Below are 17,823 nucleotides of genomic sequence, written 5' to 3'. Positions count from 1 at the left end.
AAAGACCTACAAATTAAAAGCAAAAAAAATCTGATTGAGCTTATGAGGTATTAATAATAATATTCTCAGAGTCAAAATGGAAAGCAAATATACAGTAGCCTTGTTATTTCAATCTGGGCATCTACGGCCCACACTGCTGGATAGTTGTTAAATTTTGCTACATTTTATGCCACCTATTTTGTATTTCTGTATACATTAATTTAATTTGCCTTTGGTAATTATTTTTACTAGGGCCAATATCCTACCATGTTTTGAAAATAAGTGCATGCTCCTTTCACATAGACTTGAATTATCTATCTATATAAAACAAAAACAAAAAATATATATATACTTTTTAAATATGGTCTCACATCTGCCTCAGCTTAGTGGGATCCTACAGGTGACGCTGAACCACCAAGGAAATGGAACGGGGGAGTTACAAATAATTAGGTCTCTGCTAACATTCCATCCCATGTGTGTTTAGTGAGTTTTTGTGCCAAAGTGCAAATTCTAAGCTGATAGACTTTCGCGATTCATTTCCCCCTCCATATTCAGAGGGTACACTGGACAATGAGTTCAGAGCGGTACAGTTTGAAAAGAAAGACCAATGTATTTGTAGTTCTCCTCTTCGCTGTTGTTGAGGTGGTGGGGGAGCAGAGCAGTTTGACGGGGGGTGCAGCACTGTCCCGGGGGTTGGGGGGAGGGGGCGAGTCGCCGGGGCAGGGCTTATCCTCACCACCTCAGCTCCAGCGGAAGGACACATGTCGAGGGCGATCCCCCCCCTCCTTCACAAGTGGCTTGTGGAACTCTCGCCCGGCCCGGGAGTGGATACTGGCCCAGCAGTACTCACAGTAGTACTGCAGGCAGGTGACATTGGCACAGAAGAAGGGGGCAAACTTCCCCCCACAGCGTGCCCCCTGGCATTCATCACACATCTGGTCATCCAGAACGTATGGCTTCACCTCCACCTAAGGTCAAAGGTGAAAGAAAGGAGACATTTTAGCTAATTATAGCCCATAGTACTGGCATTAGGACCAGGGTGAACTCAAACTTGAGTTGTCTGTTACTACTCAAACTGCCATTGGTCAATTTTCTTAAAGGTGTAGCATGTAGTTTTTCGCTTTGTGGCCACACTGATTTTTTATTTTTAAATGGCAACCATGTGCAACCCTGTAAACAAACAAAACGTCAAAATGGTAGGTAAAGGCCAGTGCTCAACCTTAACCAGCTTTTAAAAAGCAATTTGATAAAGAACGTTTCGTGAAGAGCACTGTCTTGGTCAACAAAAATCTGGTGTCAAGGTTGAACACGAGCCTTTAACGTTTTGGTTGTTTACAACCAAAAAGAGATTTGAGTCTGACCGTCAGCTGAGGGCCAGACAACAAGACCTGTGTTTCCATGGAGACGCCTCAGTATGCAAATAGGTTCAGTCCATGCATACATCTCCACCACAGCTTGACAGTGTAATGAAGGGTCATCAAACCCTCAGGCCATGTAGATCTAACAGTACCTGCCTGAGCTCAACTCAACAATAGCTGATGTCCATAATTATAAACAAGGACTTTAATGCAAATTAAGAAAAAAACTGGCACTCAGGCTATTAAATGCCATCACCTGCTCAGTAGATAGTACAATGAAGCTGATCCAAGATAATTGCTAATCATTTCGTTCTACATTAGGACACTCCCAAGACCCGTTTACAGTTAATGGAATAATTGTGATCCCGGAGGGAAAGAAGAAGAAAGTGCAAAATACGGTGTAGATGGGCCTAGTGTAGAGGGTCAGAACCACAGGCATGAACATTAGCTCGCCAAATGAGAACTTGGGTGTGGCATGGTGGTTGACCAAATGGGGTTTTCATGTATATAGGGGAAGGGAGCGGAACTTTTCTGGGTAAATAGGCTACTCATAATGCAGCGCCCCCAGGATGCAACCCCCTGAGTGCCCCTCAAGGCTGTGGGCTTGTATACGGTTCTAGAAGATATTTCCCTCACACCACCTTTGTGGCTAGGGGGTAATGAGGGACAGCAATGCAAAGCTCTAATCTATAGGCCATTGCATGCGTCATTACTGGCTGTGGGCAGGGCAGTCTGGTCCAACATGAGACAAAGCTCAGAGTGGTCTGTCTATCAGAGCACCCAGGGCTCTGGTCACAAAACAGACACTGGCACAGCCTTTGGCTTCAGATGATGACAGCCCAGAGGGATTGTGGATGGCTCTGCCCGACAGACTAGCCTTCCTGGCAGACGACCAGTCTTGGTTGGTCACAATCGGCCATGCACTATATAGACTAGTTTGTCCCAAAATAGCTAGGCAGCAGCACTCACTTAAGTGGATACATGTATAGGGAACTCCTATAATTAAACATCCCCATGTCTGCAACCTAAAAACATCTGTCAGCCCTCCAACAGCTAAAGGCTATGATGATTACACAGCTAGCTTTGTTTCCACAGACCAGGGCTCCCTGGATTGTAGGTTGCACTGTATGGTCGGATGGAAACCAATGTATAATGACTGCTCTGATGTATGGAGAGATGCACTCAAGAGTTCACATCATAGAAAACACTACAGGCAGGCCACCACGGTTATCTGCTGAATATCTCTCCCAGCTACCCAGACTTTAGGGAAAGCCCTGAAGTAATCATACAGGGGAATACAGAGCATGATTCTCACTCACCCTTTTGTCAATGTCGTTGTGCTGCAGCTGAACGAATCGGGCGCTGATAGCAGCGATGTAGCTCTGCTGATTGGAGAAGGCCACACGGCCCGCTCCCTTGGGGTACTTGAGCTCTGGGTCGGTGTCAATGCCTGCGTAGCACACACCCCCATACAGCCTATCCATGATCATAGCCAGCTCCACTGGAGGGGGGAGAGAAAGAGAAAGAGACAGAGATAACTTGGCTTTTGAGAGGCAATTGCACCTTGACTGACATTCTTTTTTTTTTTATGATCAACTTTTGATCGACTGACCTTCTTAAAGTGTTCATGAAACAGTCTTTGACTGGTGATTAGTATAGGTTGCATTACAGACCGCCAGTGATGTTTGTCCCAAGCACAGAAAGACTGCCCCACCCACCAGCCCCTTGTATGAATATTTAACATGACCACCAGTTGGCTCGAATCCTGGAAATAAAGTGGATTTCTAAACAGGTATAACTTTGATTACAGCCTACAGTCTCTAAAGTCAATGGCAGTCAAAACATTTTTTAATTTGCAGAGACCCCCCCCCCCCCCCCACCCTTATCAGAGGATCCAATAACTTGGTTTGTTGGATTTGTTTTTACAGATTTTACATATACATTTCATCTTCCAGGTACTTTTACACATTATTACACTTTTGCACATGGTGATTTCGGTCCTTTCTGGTGTATTTGGTATTATTTATGTCGTACATTCTATGATATTTTTCATTTTAGCTGATATACAGTACCCTCCATACAAGTTTGGAAAGAGGAAGTACTTTGTCTTCTTTTAGCTCTATACTCAAACAGTTTGAATTTGAAATAAAACAATTACTATTAAAGAGGTTAAAATTAGAGGTGCTCAGCTTTAATTCAATGTTTTATTTTTTCACCATTTATTTCTGCATAGCATCCCCCTATTTCAGGGCATCAAATGTATTGGAAAATTACCTTGACAGGTGTTTCTGGTTAGTCAGGTGTGTTCCGCCACATCATTTGTGCAGGCATAAGAGAGCTCTTAATGTCTAGTATTGATTCTAGGCTATGCATTTGCCTTTGGAGTCTGCTATTTGTGTCTGTCAACAAGACACTCAATGAACTCAATGAAAGTCAAGGAAGCCATTATGAGGCTGAAATATCCGAAAAATCTACCATCAGAAACATAGCCAAAACCTTAGACTTATCAAAACCAACAGTGTGTAACATCATTAAAAAAAGAAAGAAAGCACTGGTGAGCTCAGCAATCGCAAATGGGCTGGTAGGCCAAGGAAGACTTCTACAGTGGATGACTGAAGAATGTTCACCAAAATTAAGAAAAACCCCAAAACAACTGTCCCACAGATCAGTGTGTCAAAGACTACCATCCACAGAATACGTCACCAGCCGAACTACAGAGGCTTCACTGCAAGGTGCAAACCACTAGTTATCCTCAAAAAGGATGGCCAGGTTACAGTTTGCTAAAAAACCTGCAGAGGTCTGGAAAATGATCTTGTGGACAGATGAGACAAATATCAAGTACAAGAGGAAAGTTTGTTGAAAAAAGTATCTGCCCAAGATGAATATAATTATTTGCCTGCCATTCCTGAACCTTAGACCAAAAGTCTGACACCTGAGGGCAATACCAAAACAGATTTTCTATTGCCACGGTTTCCTCACTACAGAATCTGCATAGTGGTGATTGTTTAATGCCTCATATGAACATTCTTTTGGTTGCAATTATTTTATACAGCAATAAAAACAAAAATAAAATAAAAAGATAAACCATTGGATAGGAACATCAAAACTGTTGCCAGCTATCTTGTATCCTGTATGGCGCGGCGATCAGTATTTTGTTTTTCAGCCTTACCTTCTCCTTTTCCAATTTTCCTCTTCCATTTTTGTGGCAAGGCTCCAATCAGTTGATTGTAACTTTGGATTGTCCCATATTATTTTTAAAGTTTTTTATGTGACATAATATTTCCATCCTTCAAAATCAAAATTAATGATTTCTTCAATCAATATACTTGATTTTCATCAGATTATTTGCTGTAGTATTTGATCTGACTGTTCTGGAGTTGAAATTTAAATTGTAACCAGCTTTGTATGGCTTGTTTTAAAAAGGGTGATACTTTGGACAAGATTACATTTTGAATGTACCGTAAAATAGATTAGGCCCTTTTGAATAGAGGATGAGCTCCTTAGTAATCTCCTGGAGAACCAGTTTGGGTGTAAGTATAGTTTTTGAATGAGTGAAGCTTTTAGTGAGAGGTTCAATGCTTTGATATTTAATCATTTCAATCCCCCATATTCATGTTCATTATATAGATAGGCATGTTTAGTTTTGTCTTCCAAATAAACAGATAATTTTTTTCATATAATTTGATGAATCAGTCATCTGGCATTGTTAGTGTGATTTTTCCATAAATGGATAGGTATTTTCCTTTCCAAGGTGGCAAGATCTTGTCTATTTTAGTGAACTTTTTATTTAAATGTGTGGTAGTAAGTTCATTTATATATTTGGGGATATGAATACCAAGTATGTCTACTGCTCCATTAGCCCATTTTATTGGTAAACTGCATGGTAATAAACACATACTATAGTACATTGTTTCTAATTAGGTTTAAGACTAGAGAAGTTGTCCAAATCCTTAATAAGACCTAGCAGTGATCTGGATTGTGAATCATCCTCATACATTTTTGTGTTCAAGCCCTGAATATCTAAATCCTTGATCATAATATTGTACCTTGCGTTGGATTTTAGTTGCTAGCATTTCAATGGCCAGAACAAACAAATGTGGTGACAAAAGACAACCTTGTTTAACACCTTTTGACACTCTGAGAAGTATCCATTATTTTGTGTAGATCAGTGACACAAAATCTATTAAATCTATTTTAAAGTCAGGTTATAACACAACAAAATGTGGAAAAAGTCCATGGGGGTGAATACTTACTGAAGGCTAACTTTATTTTGTTGCATTGCAACACTGTGGAGTAAGGGGTCTCCAGGTTTGTTTTAAATAGACTATTTGTGTTGCCAATCCACCAATTTTGAAAATTCCCTACCTGCACGCAGGGGCCGAGGCACACCCCCCACAAAAATGGTCTTGCGGGGGTCTAGAGGCTGGGAGCCGTCCATCACAAAGTCACTGTCACTCAGGTTCCAGGGGCGGATCTGGACCTGAACCAGAGAGGATCATTATTGAAGGACTCTAGGTGCCTGATGACTCATACTAGATTTTAACTTGAATTTTCACTCACTGGCTTGTCCTTGATAGTGGGGCTAGACACACACAGGTAGAGCTTCCCATCCTCCTCGATGCAGGCGTCGATCAGGGCCTGGACAGAGGTCTCCTCCTGGAATAGCAGGAAGGCATAGCCTGGTAGGGACAAGAGAGAATGGTGAGTACTTAGCAGTGTTTTTCCTAAAAGAAAAAAACAGAAAGGGCACTGAGCTGCTCAGGGTGCAGATAGGATCAGCTGGGTGATTCGGGGGAAACATGGGACCAACAGATTAGCATGATGTCTCTTTATATTCAACTTCGCATATGGTTTTTAGTGTTTATAAGTATTCAGTACTGTATTATGCATATTCGAAGCCATGCCAACACAGGCATAATGTGGGCACAGAAGGCCACGGCACTAGACCACAGGATCATCCAAGGCCACGGCAAATGGTTATAACCATCAATTCTTGGATTGCATACTCTAGGTGGGGAACAGCGCAGCTGCAAGGGGAAACACTGGTACTTAAGAGAAACAAAACTCACCATTTTTCACCACCTAGTGAGAACTTATTGATATTCTGAGCACCTTTCAGACTGAGCTGATATAGCTAAAAACAGCAAGCCTGTTTCACTACTAAAAAAGGACCCCATGCAAAATTGGCTAATACTCTCCTGATCTTTTTGAAAGTTGGGGCTCTGAGAGATTTCCTCCTGTATGATGATGAGGTTGTGTGGCAAGGGGAGTCTATTTTAGTTCTTCTCACATTTTAGGCTTCGATATAAATCTTTGATCAACAATCGGATCCAGTAAAAGCATTGAATATATGCAATCATTCTCCTGATGTGAAAATCATGTCTGGAAAATGTTGGGAGGGTTGTGCTTTTCTGGGGTAGCTGCTGATAAGGTTTCATTTATACAGTGACCAGGATGAACAAAGGATCATGAGAACATATGCAGAGACCATTTGAGGTTTCCTAATGACATTTGCATGAGAAGAACATTTGCAATTCAATCCTTACCATTATCTCACAGCCTCCATGTGGCTAAATCCCAAGCTATGTATCGGGGGTTCCTGTGGAGGCTGTGGTTTGATGAAGGGATTACTGTGTTGGGCAATTTGTATGATGAAGACACACTTAAACTTGTCTTTTGATAATTTAAAGGAGCAATTTGGTCTACCTCTTTAGTTTTGGAGGTGTTTATAGCTTAGACACTTACTAGTCCAGATTTTCAACTCTCCCCCAACACCTCCCCCCAGTGTAAACACTATTACACAGATACTGGGAAAAGGACATGAAGCTTCTTATTGTTATGCAATGCTTCTGAGCCACTCAGATAAGTCTGCCTCTGCCTTGAGATTGGTGTGGGAGGCAGAAGGGTAGCAGCTGTTGAAAGCTTGTCATTTAGATTCATGAATAGTGTGGAATGCTACCTGTTGAAATGGGAAAAATGGTAATCTTACATCAGGGGTCCTGATTTGGTATTGATGAGAATATACTGTGTAGCTGGGCAATGTCACACTCCAAGTCTAACCTTGTAATCCATTCTGTCCTGTTCGTTTTCTGTTGTTTTATGACTTGTGTGATACTTAAATGTGTGTACCATCCCAATGTCTGACCTCCTGGTATTTTTTCTATTTAAAATAAAAAAGAAAAGTTGTATGTGTTCCTCTCGGTTGTCACTGTCATTTTGTTGTTTGGGTTTTTCTTTCCTTTTCTTTTTGTTTCGCATTTGCTCTAGCATAAATGTTATAGCTACAGTTCATTATGCCTAAAATGCAGTTTCTCTTTTTCTTTTTCCGACATTTTGCACTGTACAATTATATATATTATAATAACATGCTACCTTACTGACCCGCAAGCCTCTGTATTTGTACATAACTCTAAAAATGGCAATAAAAATCTGTAACATTTTCAGTGAACAGTGTGGAGACCATCTCACAGATCCTAAACTATTAACAGGAGCCTGGTCATGGGCATATCCATGGAGGCACCAGTGTGCTAGGGGGGAATATGAGCTGGAGAGCAGGGTGGATAGCTGTGGAGGCCCACACACACACAGGACATATGGTGCTGAGGGCTGTCACGGCTACAGGAGCCACAGGACACAGAGGCTCTGGTGTAAAAGCGGCGAGGGCTGCTTTTAGAAATACACAACGTCCGGCCCCGACCGACATAGGAATGGAGTGGAAAGGAGGAATGTGCAACTGTCATGTTTTACTTAAAGCATTCCTGAGAGAACTGCTGCAGATGGGGTGGCGATTCAAGAAAGTGTGTGTGTGTGTGTGTAGTATGCATAATTGCAGGAGTTGTCGCATATGCATGTGTGCTTTCATGACAAGAATAAATAACCATCCCTGGTCCCCGCCAGTGCCTAGTCATCCTTTCATCATCACAAACCTGTGAGCAGACAGAGCACTCTAGTGTGCACCTCCACAGCACTGCCATTCTCTTCAGAGTGTACCAGACCCCTATGACGTCTTACACAAACGTCAGAGTGACAGTGCATGACACTTAGAGCAGTACTGAACCCCTCATCCCCCCAGCCTTCATGCCCGTCTCCTCTCTTACCCCAGCACCTGACAGATGAGTCCATGTGTATCACTCATTATGGGCAGAGCATGAGGCTCCAGGGTTCAATGCTACAGTATATGTCAGAATGCAGTTGTTCTAATACATTTAGAGAGCCATGACGAGAAAGATATAGTCTACATCAATATCACCCTTCTTTAATTAATGCATGTGACCATGACAGCAGTCCGACCATGGAGAGGCTTCAGAACCCTGCCAACATAATGGTGAGAATAAAGCACAAGAAGAGAAAACACTGTCTGGAAAAGGAGAGTTAAACAAGATACATTCTAATTCACTCTAAACATACACATGGATGCACCACCCAGTGGAATGCATCATTGTCTGTGTCAAAATGGCAGTGCCCCAGCCCCCCCAAAAACATCAACTACTAAAAAACACATTTTCACTTAAAAAAGGAGCACATAGCTTCTATGACCATATTAAAGCACTACAGTATATCTTATCCATCTACGTCCCCCTGCTGTTAGTTCACTTAGACCCAGCTCCTTCTCAATCCAACATGGGGAAAACACAATTTGGAGAATAATGGAAACAAGTTAGTGCGCATCATCAATTTGCCTCATACCCTCAGAATAGAAAACACAAATATAGGCTCTGCGCAGTCCTCGTCTGACTGCTATTACATAAAGAGGGTTTGTCATTGGGGGGGAAATCATGTGGTTTAACACTCGCATCCCTCAGAAAAGGCTGCACTCTCAGAAACGGCATGAAAAGGCAAAGCCAGCCAGGGGCGCAGTCAGAGAAAGGAACAGCGTGTTCTGTCCCAGAGCAGGAGGGAGAGAGAGAGGGGGGGAGAGGGAGAAAGTGAGAGAGAAATAGAAGAGAGAAAGAAAGAGAAACACTCTAAAACAGCATGAATGACCTCCATAAAAACAAACAGATGGATTGAGGAAAGAAAAAGAAAGAGCGAGAAGGAGGAGAGAAAGAGGGTGAGATATTGCGGGAAAGTGAAAGGGTAGGTAGGTCGATTAACAGAGTTAGGGGTTACAACGTTTAGGGAAGGGGCTACCAGCTAAATGGAAGAGGCAGTTCTTGGCTTTCGGAGCTGGAACAACATGTTCTCTCCATGAGTCAAAGTACCATATTGGATTAACCTGTGTCACCTTTTACCAACTCCAAGGCTGTTAAAATCACATCTTTCTTTTCTCACACACACACACACACACACACACACACACACACACACACACACACACACACACACACACACACACACACACACACACACACACACACACACACACACACACACACACACACACACACACACACACACACACACACACACACACACAGGATGCCATCCATTATGCAATTTAAAGAATTCCTGGACTACAGAACCGTGCTAGCTACGTATGTAAGGACACACGTAAAACTGCAGAAGCTGTAGAGAAGGCTTGACAGGCCTCGAGATTGTGCCCGACTTTTTCAGGCAGCCTTACGCAGTGCAGGGGCTTACACCAGGGGAGGAGAGGAGAGTGCAGATCTGCAGTGGCTCGTGCCTGAGATTTATAGAGCTTTGCTGCTGAGCTCCCAACTGCGCTGAGGGAGGAGAAGAAAACATACACTAGCAGCATTTTCAGCTGTAAAAAAAAATCTGTTTACAGATAAAAGACCGGAAGATTACCTCATGGTCCAATAGCCAAGCAATGACCGCACACATGACCAACTGACTCTACCCTGCGAATAGCCAACACTTCACCTCACCAACTACCTAAACATAACCTCACAAAACAGCAGAGACTTTTACTCACACACGTGCAAGACCTCACCCTACGATTCACCTCATTTACAGACAAACCGTATAGATTATCCATAGATTATCTCATGATCAAACAGCTGTGTTAGTTTTTTCTGAAATCGAAATCATGAGACCAAACAAACTGTGAAGATTTAGTTTTAATCTTGTGTGTCAGTTGACAATATAGAGTGACCTCCCCATCCAGGCTAATCTTCTTTTACCCAGGAACTAACCTGTCAACAACAGATTTAGAGCCCCACAAGAGGGCTCAGAGCTCAACCCCAGAGAGCAGGACCAGGGGATAAAGAGGAAATAAATCAGAGAATCCTATCTATTAGGGCTTGACAGCAGATAGGAGAGCAGACCTTGGCAAAAATCCCTAACAGCATATCAACAAATCCCTATCCACAAATTATCCTCTTCAACCAACACCAGAGAGCCCAGTATAGTATCATTGTAACGAGAAGAAGGAGGGAGGAAGGGGGAGAGATATGGAGAGGGGGAGTGTGGATGAGGGGAAGAGGGGAGGGAGAGAGCAGACAACCCTGAAGGAGTCTGTAATTCTGTCACTGAAGAAATAGGAGTAGAGGGGGGGGGGCTTGTGAAAAGACAAACATCTGCTTTCCTTAAAAAAAGTTGCCCTGTCTGTCCTCATTTACAAGGCTGCCAGTTTGCCTTGCCTCTCTACCTAGTTGAAGCTTGGGCACATTAGCCTAAAAGCAGCCAGTTAAAATCCTAGAGGGAGGAGGAAGAGGCTCTGCTATCTCTGCGCAGAACAGAAATAGCTTGGTAGCATTTAGAGCTCACCGCCAATCTTGACTCCAGCCAGAAGAGGGCTAAGTGAGCAGGTGTGTACGGTGCCATGACGACCGATCTCATCAGCCAGTGACATCATGGAGCAGACAGACAGGGTGAGAGGCTACAGCCAAACCCCAACTCTGGCACCTAGGAACAGTGCAGTGGCCCATCAACTGACTAAAGATCTGGTCATCAAGGATCAGGCCTGAGAGGTCACAGGTTTAACCTAAGGCTGCTCACTGATCCAAGTTCAGAACTTGATGGATTATGCCCTACACACGAGGCCTATGGGCCACAGCATGAGTCATCACAAAACCAAATACGGACAGTGTTTCATAATTGTACAGAGACACATAACTGCTCATTTAATACAGCACAGGATGGAAAAGTGACCACCATCTTCCATTCAGTCAGCTTGGAAGAACATTTAATATGGAGAGATTGATGACCACTTGATATGAATCCCACATCTGCAAGCACCAGTTAGAGCCCATGTGAGGACACACACAGACACACAGACACACACACACGTGAGGATATGTAATCTCGCAAATCTCAAGTCACTTAAGCTAAGAACTTTGCCACTATCCAATTGCTCTAGCTAGCTAAGATGCCAAGTTCACACTGACGCATTATGAGTGCGGTGTAAACAAGGGATTTCATTTCAGCAGTTTTCAAAGGAAGAGGGGCCCCTATTAAAAGATGTAGGTGGCCCTCCAACACCAACCCGCATGTGGGCGCCGCACTTCACAGTGAGAGGTGGTTTCCTTGTGGCTCACCAGAGTCCCCTTACATGGCAGCCTCCCTAAAAGGATGCTGCATTTTTCCTCCTGAGCTCTGGATATTCGATATATGTCTACCACCAAAAAAAAAACACACGGGAAAATCGAAAACGAGGGGAAGAAACTGGCAGAGGTTTCACAGCTTCCCCAGATGCAGCGTATTACCATCTGCCTGAGGAATGTCAGCTATTTCCAGCTTGGCTTTAATAGCTTCCCTAATATGACATAGTAGGGCTGTTTGGAGGCCTGCGAAGTGACAAGGCCTGGAAGGGGCTGTTCCTCCGTTATGATCATCTGTCCATATGAGACTGAGGACAGCCGAGGGCCAGGAGTAAGCTTTCACACACTCCAGGTATTCACACAAACACTCTCTGACCCAAGTGCCCTTCAGGAGCCTGTGGCAGACAACCTGAGTGAGCCTGTGTGGGAATGTGAATGGGAGTCTGTGTGAGAGCAAGGAACTGATCATGGTACACATATTTCCATGAGATAACTGCAGACACCTCCACATAAGACCTATGTGACCCCTCATGTAACCGTGTGTTAGCGTAGTATAGTTTCTGAGAAATTATTCAATCAGTGCTTTACTCCTGTATCTGCAGTGGACTGAGGTGGTCTGGGCTGCTCATGACAGGGTAAATGCAGATAGAGAATAACTAATAGTGAGTGATAACTATCTACTTAATTCAACATTTGTTCATTGAGAAAAGGTGGTTCCAGAAAGAGTCGGAGTCTGTCATTACCTTTAGGTGGAAAATAGGACTTGCTCTCCGCTTTGTGGGGCCAATCCACCACCAGGTGTCCATAGCGACGGAAACTGTTGGTAATCTCATCTTCAGAAAAGGAAAAAGAAAAATGCAATAGAGGTTAGGTTACCATGGTTGTGGGACAATTAGTCATAGATACACACATATTCACTAATATGATGTGCATGTAAAACAGGTGATAAAGAAAAGAAAGAAAAAGATACCATGTCCATTTTCCTCTTTGATTCAAGATTCTTTATTTGTCACGTGCATACAAGTATACAGTGAAATGCAAAAGTGACAGTGCCACAGAGTAGTGCAACAATACAATAAGTTTTAAAATAGAATAAAGAATAGAATAAAATAAAATAGAAGTACTAAAAAATATACAGTATGAACAGTATAAACAGTATAAACAATATGAACAGTATAAGCAGTATAAGCAATATAAACAGCAGACGGATGATTGTGTGTGTGCATATGAGTTATGATGTCAGTGAGTGTGTGAGTGACTTGAGGGGGGCACTGGTGGGGTCATCGTTGATGATCCTGATGGCGCGGGGGAAGAAACTCAGTCTTAGTCTCTCTGTTCTTGCTGCCTGACAGCGGAGGTGTTTGCCTGACCGCAGCAGCTGGAACAGTCCGTTTTTCGGGTGGTGAGGGTCCTTCATTATCCTGTAGGCTCTGGTCCTACACCTCCTGGTGTACAGGACATGGGTTGGAGCTCTCATGGTCTTTTCTGCCAGGCGTACCACCCTTTGCAGAGCTCGCCTGTCCTGGGCCGTGCTGTTACCGTACCAGACGGTGATGTTGCCAGCCAGGATGCTCTCCACAGCTCCAGAGTAGAAGGACTGATGGATCCTCCGGGAGACTTTGAATTTCCTCAGCTGCCTGAGATGGAACAGGCGTTGCCTTGCCTTTCCCACCAGTGAACTGATGTGGGTAGTCCAGGTCAGGTCTTCTGTGATGTGGACTCCCAGGTATTTAAAACAGCTCACCATGTCCACAGCAGTCCCACCGATGTCAAGCGGCGTGTAGGTCCTTGGATGTTGTACTCTCCTGAAGTCTACAATCAGCTCCTTAGTCTTGGAGACATTCAGGATGAGGCTATTCTCCTGACACCAGAGTGACAGGTCCGCCACCTCGTCCAGATAGGCTTCCTCATTGTTTTCTGAGATCAGCCCCACCACAACTGTGTCGTCCGCAAACTTGATGATGGAGTTTTCGCTGGACTTAGCCACACAGTCGTGGGTGTACAGGGAGTAGAGGAGGGGCTAAGGACGCAGCCCTGGGGAGACCCTGTGCTCAGGATGAGTGTGCTGGAGGTGTGTCTACCCACCCTGACCACCTGTGGCCTGGCTGTCAGGAAGTCCAGGATCCAGGCACACAGGGGAATGTTCAGTCCTAAACCAATCATCTTTTCAGCCAGTCTGGTGGGGACTATGGTATTGAACGCTGAGCTGTAGTCTATAAACAGCATTCTCACATAGCCCCCCTTCTGACTGTCAAGGTGAGAGAGAGTGGTGTGGAGGACCTGGGAGACTGCATCGTCCGTAGATCTGTTTGGTCTGTATGCGAACTGCAGTGGGTCCAAGGTCGGAGGGAGGGAGGAGCAGATGTATTCCTTAATCAGCCTCTCAAAGCACTTCATGACCACTGAGGTTAGAGCCACGGGTCTATAGTCATTTAAGCAGGCTGGGGAGGTGATCTTGGGCACAGGGACGATGGAGGATCTTTTAAAACCATCACAACCAATGCCCAAAAAGTTTCTATTTTTGGCTGTGTAGTTCAACAGCTATCCACTGCATTAAAACACGACTCCAGACCAGACGGATTGTGTTGTTTTCACTGGGTCATTGTGCTGCGGAAACGTATAAATATTTCATTGTTCACAAACCCTGTGTGTGTGTGTGTGTGTGTGTGTGTGTGTGCGTGCGCGTGTGTGTGTGCGTGCGTAGCTCACCCACGCGAGCACATGCATGTGAGTGTCTGTGCGTGTGTTTAATCCTCATGGATGCCACATTATCAAAGTCTCATTCCAGATTCTCATAGTTCTACCCCCTAAAGCACTCTTCACACTCTGTGTGAATTAAGAAACTATCACATCTGCTGACAGACTAACTGCCAGCTTACTTGCATCAACCCAGTGAGCATTTAGCCTATCCAGTCTAGAGAACAGCACCCACACTGACAGAGACAACCTGCAGGCAAACAGAACCAGTCCCTAAGCATTAAGAACCAGCAGAGTAACAGAGCAGACTGTACAATCAAACGATTTCTGTACGATTGATCTGCAATGGAAAACTAAATTATTTCAAAACATTTAAAGCTTTGGTGCTTGTATTGTGTGTAATGTGTCCTCCATACCTTCATCAATGTCAGGGGGAAGCCCTCCAACAAACACCTTCCTGGAGTAGCGCTCCATCCTCTCGCCATTCTGACAGCGTGTGGGCGAGTTTAATCCCGGGGTCAGAGACGGGTCGCCATGGCCGTCATCCAGGAAACCATCCTCAAAGGGAAATAGAGAAGAACGGCCTAGATAGGGAGAGGGAGGCAGGACAGGAAAGAGAGAAATGGGGGAGAAAGAGGGAGGAGAGGATAAGGAAAAAGGAGAGAAGTCGACAGGGAGAATATGAGAGAAAGGCTGGATACGTGGAGTTACTATAGTAACAATAACAGACAAAGTACAGGGAAAGCACTTGACAGGGAGTTCACCATCATGCTGCATCAGCGCTCATTCTTCAAACTATTTCTACATCCCGTTTTTCCACCCTGAAGTATGCACTTGCCCACATGGGTTTAAATGGGGAAGGTGCACTTGGTACAGAGGGCTGTAGGGTGGGAGGGTGGGGGGCTGGAAGGTGTACTTGGTACAGAGGGCTGTAGGGTGGGGGGCTGGAAGGTGCACTTGGTAGGGAGGGCTGTAGGGTGGGAGGGTGGGGGGCTGGAAGGTGCACTTGGTACAGAGGGCTGTAGGGTGGGAGGGTGGGGGGCTGGAAGGTGTACTTGGTACAGAGGGCTGTAGGGTGGGAGAGTGGGGGGCTGGAAGGTGTACTTGGTAGGGAGGGCTGTAGGGTGGGAGGGTGGGGGGCTGGAAGGTGCACTTGGTACAGAGGGTTGGAGGGTGGTTCATGGGCCACAGTCGCAGCAGTAGAATACAGTAATCATACACTATGGCCATGTCATGTCATGTCATGTCATGTCCTGCAGGTGACAGTATGTCTTGAGTGGTGCTTTGAAATATATGATCTGTAGGTAAATACCCTTATTAGGCCTACATGTTAACATTGCAACTGAATAGTGACTTGATATCCTTCAGATAAGCAGACTTACTGAGATGTGATGCTGTGATACAGTATGTGTGGTAACAAACACGCAGCCAGCCTAAATGTCTGCCAGTCCCGTCATGAAAAGCACAATATTGCAAGAACGTTGCAAATGTTACCATGGCTTTCCTAAGGCTAAGAAAAGTTCAACACTCCTAATGAGAGAAGAACTTGTCCGCAGCACCTTGCCATTCAAGACATGAGAAAATTCTGAGTCAGCGTACTTCCTCAATGTTTTGAATGCTCATACAAACATGCATATTTTTTGGATAGCTCCAAATGTACTTGGTTCATAACACATGGAGATGGCTGATTAATCAGTGTGCCAGATCACACTATTATGGATTCATAGAGGACACACAAGCAGAAGCCATCTTGATGTCTATATAGCCATTACATACATTATCACTAGTAGCACGGTGACTTTTGCAAACGATTATTTTTCTCTCATTAAGCAAAACAAAAGGTTTAAGAAATTATGTGAAAACAAAATGGTGTGTAAATGAATATGATTTCATCCAATCATGGCACAGATGGAAGCAGATTGTGATTGATCACACTAGAACCCTTGGCCCCCTGGAGAAATGCCCGTGTGGAGAGCTAGCAATTGTGCTCATGCCCCCGTCATTTTGGAAAGCAGAAACACAGTGAAAACTCCACACGTTACCTCTTCTGCGACCATAGCTCCTGGCTGCTTGTGAACACAGTGGGCAAGAGAAGAGGGAGAGAGAGACAGAGTGGGGAAGAGGGAGGGAGAGAGACAGAGACATGGGTTTTGTGGGAAGCCAACTAGAAACATCACTATGGCAACAGAGACACTACAGACGACCACACCTAACCATCTGCAATAGGAGAACCATTATAGGCTGGCCGTGGCCCACAGTAAACCTGCTGCACCTGCATTGGCCGAGGTCAGGCACACAGCTCTGATATGCACCGGCATAACCAAGATCATAATCTCAGTCGATAAACACGGAATGGCTCACGTTTTTTTTTTAAATGTTAGTCTGGTATGAATACTCATGAACTATGGGACACCACAGGCATAGGACACAGCGAAGTCTACAAGTGCTCTGGTTAGTCATAAGCTTGAAGGGGTGAAACATTAGAGCCATTTCCCCGGGGCAGGCCAGGCATGAGTGGAAACTTCCTCCTGGATAAGAAGGCATGGAGGTGACTGGCAGCCGGCAGCCTGCGGGCTGTGGGAGGAAAACACTCTGGGTGAAAGGCTTGGTACGTAGATCCCAATCTGGACAGGAGGCCAAAGGTACAGCAGACAGAGATAAGCCTAACAACAACACTCACTCTAATAACTAGGCTAGATCTGTGCCCTTTCTCTCAGTACTAATTAGCTGTCGTCCTGGGTTTTCAGAATGAACCTTGGATTCATATACTTATGGAAATACTAACAAAAGGAAATGCTATTATTTGGCCAATGTGGGAGTATACTGTGTGTATATGTCCTTAACTTTAAACTACCTACAGTACATACCTGAATTTTGACCTGGTCATTATCATGCCAAACAGTCTGGCTTTGTGGCAATCAGACAGATAGATTATGCAGACAGATTTTACATGGGGTGGCTGATTGGATGTTGAATATAAAGATTACAAATTTGTAAATTGCCATGAGCGCAGATGTTTGGCATGACAATGACAGTTGGCTAAATAACACAGTCTGGGTTGACCAGGCAGGAATTCCTTAATGAGCCTCTGAAAATTCAAACAAGATGTAAGAGGCAAAAAGTGGCATATGAGGCCACAAATACAGAATAACAAGGATTGTATATTCACTTCTGTAGCCACAATACCAGACAGACACAGAGCAGGCGACCTTCTCCTAAAAGCAATATGGGCCTCATTGTGCCAGACCCATTATGTGTGCGCCCCCCATCTCCCTGTTCTTGAAGGAGATATTATCTCCAGGCCTCTTCTCTCACTGAGTTTTCATTAAAACGATCAGGCTTCTCAG

General features: G+C 44.3%; 1 protein-coding gene across 3 annotated transcripts in view; it reads right to left on the bottom strand.

Moving 5' to 3' along the window:
• Positions 1 to 614: 614 nt before the first annotated feature.
• cpeb3 (cytoplasmic polyadenylation element binding protein 3) overlaps positions 615 to 17,823 on the bottom strand; it is a 32,070-nt gene continuing 14,861 nt past the window's right edge. For 2 of the 3 annotated variants that reach the window (XM_083695447.1, XM_083695448.1), the window contains exons 5-11: positions 16,519 to 16,542; positions 14,893 to 15,060; positions 12,523 to 12,612; positions 5,898 to 6,016; positions 5,703 to 5,817; positions 2,657 to 2,838; positions 615 to 947 (exon numbers count right to left, since the gene is read on the bottom strand). In XM_083695447.1, coding sequence (XP_083551573.1) covers positions 720 to 947; positions 2,657 to 2,838; positions 5,703 to 5,817; positions 5,898 to 6,016; positions 12,523 to 12,612; positions 14,893 to 15,060; positions 16,519 to 16,542 — 926 coding nt within the window. In that variant the 3' untranslated portion in view covers positions 615 to 719. The remainder of the gene's footprint in view (positions 948 to 2,656; positions 2,839 to 5,702; positions 5,818 to 5,897; positions 6,017 to 12,522; positions 12,613 to 14,892; positions 15,061 to 16,518; positions 16,543 to 17,823) is intronic. The other variant, XM_083695449.1, reaches the window with a different exon arrangement.

This window comes from Argentina silus, assembly GCF_951799395.1.
Source record: "Argentina silus genome assembly, chromosome: X".
Taxonomy (NCBI): Eukaryota; Metazoa; Chordata; class Actinopteri; order Argentiniformes; family Argentinidae; genus Argentina; species Argentina silus.
The sequence above is the reverse complement of the archived record's forward strand: the minus strand, read 5'-3'. Positions and strand labels throughout refer to the sequence as shown.